At 45.7% G+C, this 4,421-nt stretch overlaps 1 protein-coding gene across 1 annotated transcript in view; it reads left to right on the top strand.

The window, feature by feature from the left end:
• The window catches only part of ATP8B1 (ATPase, aminophospholipid transporter, class I, type 8B, member 1), an 81,308-nt gene extending 77,131 nt beyond the window's left edge, over positions 1-4,177 (top strand). The window contains exons 25-26 of the mRNA XM_011949533.1: positions 2,040-2,170; positions 3,816-4,177. Of these exons, the coding sequence (XP_011804923.1) occupies positions 2,040-2,170; positions 3,816-4,040 (356 nt within the window). The 3' untranslated portion in view covers positions 4,041-4,177. The remainder of the gene's footprint in view (positions 1-2,039; positions 2,171-3,815) is intronic.
• Positions 4,178-4,421: the final 244 nt, after the last annotated feature.

Below are 4,421 nucleotides of genomic sequence, written 5' to 3'. Positions count from 1 at the left end.
ATGGTCTGGATCTCCTGACCTCGTGATCCGCCCGTCTCGGCCTCCCAAAGTGCTGGGATTACAGGCTTGAGCCACCGCGCCCGGCCAAGACCATTGTTTTTACAAACTGAGAGTGTAAGTACAGAAAACATGATGAGAAACATGGCTCTAGAAGATGGTCCATTTGATTTTGAAAATTGGGTCATGTCTGTGATTATGTGATTGTATTATTGAATTAAATTATTACTTCATCTGACATAAAAATTCAGAAAACAAATTGCAGTGGAAAAGCACGGCTCCAGTCAGGCAGAAGGAGGTTTTAATTCAGGCATTGCCATGGTTGGTTTTGTTAGCTTGGGCAAACTTTTTAACTTCTCCATAACGCAATTTATGTATGTGACACAGGGATAATACCCATCTCTCAGAACTGATTAAATGACATGATCTGTATAAAACACCAGGTACTGGCAGTACTAGCATTTTTTTTTTTTTTTTTTTAAGATGGAGTCTCACTCTGTCACCCAAGCTGGAGTACAGTGGCACAATCTTGGCTCACTACAACCTCCACCTCCCAGGTTCAAGCCTCCAGAGTAGTTGGGACTACAGGCACTTGCCATCATCCCCAGCTAATTTTTGTATTTTTGTAGAGACAGGGTTTCACCATGTTGACCAGGCTGGTCTTGAACTCCTGACCTCAGGTGATCTGCCCACCTCGGCCTCCCAAAGTGATGGGATTACAGGCGTGAGCTACCACGCCCAGCCTGGTAGTGCTATAGCTTTTATTATTTGGAGTTTCAAACCAGAACTAAAATTGAAAAGTGCTTTTTTTTTTTTTTTTTTTTTTTTTTGAGATGGATTCTCACTCTGTTGCCCAGACTGGAGTGCAGTGGCACAATCTTGGCTTACTGCAATCTCCACCTCCCAGGTTCAAGTGATTCTCATGCCTCAGCCTCTGAATAGCTGGGATTACAGGCATGCCTCACTACGCCCGGCTAATTTTGTATTTTTAGTAGAGACAGGGTTTCACTGTGTTAGCCAGGCTGGTCTCGAACTCCCCACCTCAGGTGATCCACCCACCTCGGCCTCCCAAAGTACTGGGATTACAGGTGTGAGCCACCACACCCGGCTGAAAAGTGCTTTTTTAAATCCATACATTCAGAAGGCCAGGTGCCATGGCTTGTGCCTGTAATCCCAGCACTTTGGGAGGCCAATGTGGGCGAATCACTTGAGTTCGGGAGTTTGAGACCAGCCTGGGCAACATGGTGAAACCCCATCTCCACAAAAAATACAAAACTTAGCCAAGCGTGGTGGTGCACACCTATAGTCCCAGCTATTTAGGACACTGAGGTAGGAGGTCACTTGAGCCCAGCAAGTTGAGGCTGCAGTGAGCCATGATAACACCACTGTACTCCAGTCTGGGTAAGAGAGTGAGACCCTATCTCAGAAAAAAAGTCAGAAGTCTTGATCACCTAACTTTGCATTTTTAATCAATGCAATGTCAACATGTGTGCTTTTTTTCCTTATTTGCTCACTTATGTACATTTGCCTTGTTTCAAATAATTTACCTTCCCAATTTTGCTTTGCTTAGTCTGATTTTAAAATGTCTTTTCTTTGAGTCATAATGGATATTTTGGGGAGTCCAATCCAGTGGTAAAACTTTACCATAAATGATCTATTTATAGATTATGAAATATTAACTTTTTTTTTTTTTTTTTGAGACAGAGTTTTGCTTTTGCTTTGTCACCCAGGCTGGAGTGCAGTGGCATGATCTCGGCTCACTGCAACCTCTGCCTTCCAGGTTCAAGCAATTCTCCTGCCTCCTGAGTAGCTGGGACTACAGGTGCATGCCACCACACCCAGCTGATTTTTTGTATTTTAGTAGAGACGGGGTTTCACCATGTTGCCCAGGCGGGTCTCGAACTCCTGAGCTCTGGCAATCCACCCACCTTGGCCTCCCAAAGTGCTAGGATTACAGGCATGAGCCACCGCACCTCGTGAAATATTAACTATGTTCTTAGGAAAAAAGGACCACAGTGATTCATTTGCCATGTTCTTTACAGGCACAGCTTCAAACGCTCTGAGACAGCCATACATTTGGTTAACTATAATCCTGACTGTTGCCGTGTGCTTACTGCCCGTCGTTGCCATCCGATTCCTGTCAATGACCATTTGGCCATCAGAAAGTGATAAGGTATATCGAATACAGTCCTCTCCCAAATCTGTCCCTCACAGAAACCAAAGCGTTTCCCAACAGCACCTTTCCTGCAAAATTCTAAGCTCATGGGAAGTTTTGTAAGAATGATTTTTCATGATTGCTTCTCTTTCTTTAACTCTATCTCACAAATAAGTCTTTTGGAATTGGGAATTTAGTGTGCTTTATTTTTAATACAAAGATTACCAAACATAAACAAAAAAGGGAGAATAGAATCATGAGCCCCGTATATCTATCCCCTTAGTTTAACAATTACCGTGTTAACATTTTGTCATACAAATCAGATTGGGTTTTTTTTTCTTTATTTAAAGAAAAATGTCACCTTCTGTAGCAGGATCCTTTGAGCTACAAGGAACCGAAATCTGTGACTCAAAGTATCTCTACAGTAGTGCGTCGTCACTAATCATTAGCAGACTTCAGGCCCAGTTGATTGAACAACTTAATGTCAAAAAAGGATTGGGCAGGTTCTTGTCATCTCTCCTCCAGAAACCTTCATTATTAGCTTCATATGGATGCTGGAAGATGGCCAGAGCAGTTCTGAGCATCACATCCTGACATATCAGTGTCGGGGGGGATATAAGATACTATTCTGTAGCTCCTTAGGGGCCATGGAACTTCTCACCCAAGGGCCCCAGTACAGTGCCTTCAGGTCTCATGTGCCAAAATTAGGTCACTTGCCCATTCTGCACTAGTTTAGCAAGGGAAATCAACCTGCCCACCGCCCATGAGAAATGTGGCTGTGGGGAGTTCGGGGGGGTGATCTGAATACAATCAATTTCCATTAGAAAGAAGGAGAGAGCAGAGGCTAGTGAGGCAACCTTCAGTATCCCTCGGGTCTCCCTTTTGCAGTACCAACAGTACACCGTAACAACCCGGAAAGAGGCCCTACTGAGTTTTCTCTTTGACTGTACCCATCTGGTCTGAACTAGAAAAGGGCACTAGCTTCTGGGGAGTGGGAATCTTGGCTTTGCATTTTCTAGCTGTGTGACCTTGGAAAAGTTACATAAACTTCCCTCAGCTTCTATATATATCTCCAGGTAGGTAGGTAGGTAGATCGATCGATCAATCTATGTATAACTATAGAGGGATATAGATCTATATCATCATATCTATATGTCAATATATCTCTCTATAGATAAATAGATATAGCCAAGCATTGTGACTCACGCCTGTAATCCCAGAACTTTTGGAGGCCGAGGCAGACAGATCACCTGAGGTCAGGAGTTCAGGAGGACACGACCAGCTTGGCCAACATGGTGAAAATACATACTAAATATACAACATAATAAAAATACAAAAATTAGACAGGTGTGGCAGCACGTGTAACCCCAGCTACTCAGGAGGCTGAGGCAGGAGGATTGCTTGAACCTGGGAGGCAGAGGTTGCAGTGAGCCAAGATCGCACCATTGCACTGCAGCCTGGGTGACAGAGCGAGACTCCATCTCAAAAAAAAAAAAAAAGATATAGACACACACACACACACACACACACACACACACACACACTATAAAGTGGGGACAGAGCTGCCTGCATCAAAATGGGGCAGGTGTCTGGCCAGGCCTCCTCCCTGGCGTGGACCTTATCTTCATCCACCCCCCCCCCGCCCCATCTCTCCCTCTTGCAGATCCAGAAGCATCGCAAGCGGTTGAAGGCGGAGGAGCAGTGGCAGCGGAGGCAGCAGGTGTTCCGCCGCGGCGTGTCATCGCGGCGCTCAGCCTACGCCTTCTCGCACCAGCGGGGCTACGCGGACCTCATCTCCTCTGGGCGCAGCATCCGCAAGAAGCGCTCGCCTCTTGATGCCATCGTGGCCGATGGCACCGCGGAGTACAGGCGCACCGGGGACAGCTGATCCCTCACCCCCAGGCCGGGACGCGGCCACAGAGCACGTCTATTTTTTTATGAAAGATTCTCAGGACTTCGTGTGTGTGTGTGTGAATTGCATTCGTCACAAAGATATTGAAGACAATAAATAACCTTTATAACAAACTCCTTGGGTTGGATTATTAAACAATAACAGAGCCAAGAAATAGGACTTTTAAAAGTCCTATTATTCGGCTGGGCGTGGTGGCTCATTTCTGTAATCCCAGCACTTTGGGAGGCTGAGGAGGGGAGATTACCTGAGGCCCGGAGTTCGAGACCAGTCCAGCCAACATGGTGAAACCGTGTCTCTACCATAAATTAAAAAATGAGCCGGGCTTGGTGGCGGGCACCTGTAATCCCAACTGTCTGA

This window comes from Colobus angolensis, unplaced genomic scaffold, assembly GCF_000951035.1.
Source record: "Colobus angolensis palliatus isolate OR3802 unplaced genomic scaffold, Cang.pa_1.0 Scaffold108, whole genome shotgun sequence".
Lineage (NCBI taxonomy): Eukaryota > Metazoa > Chordata > Mammalia > Primates > Cercopithecidae > Colobus > Colobus angolensis.
The sequence above is the reverse complement of the archived record's forward strand: the minus strand, read 5'-3'. Positions and strand labels throughout refer to the sequence as shown.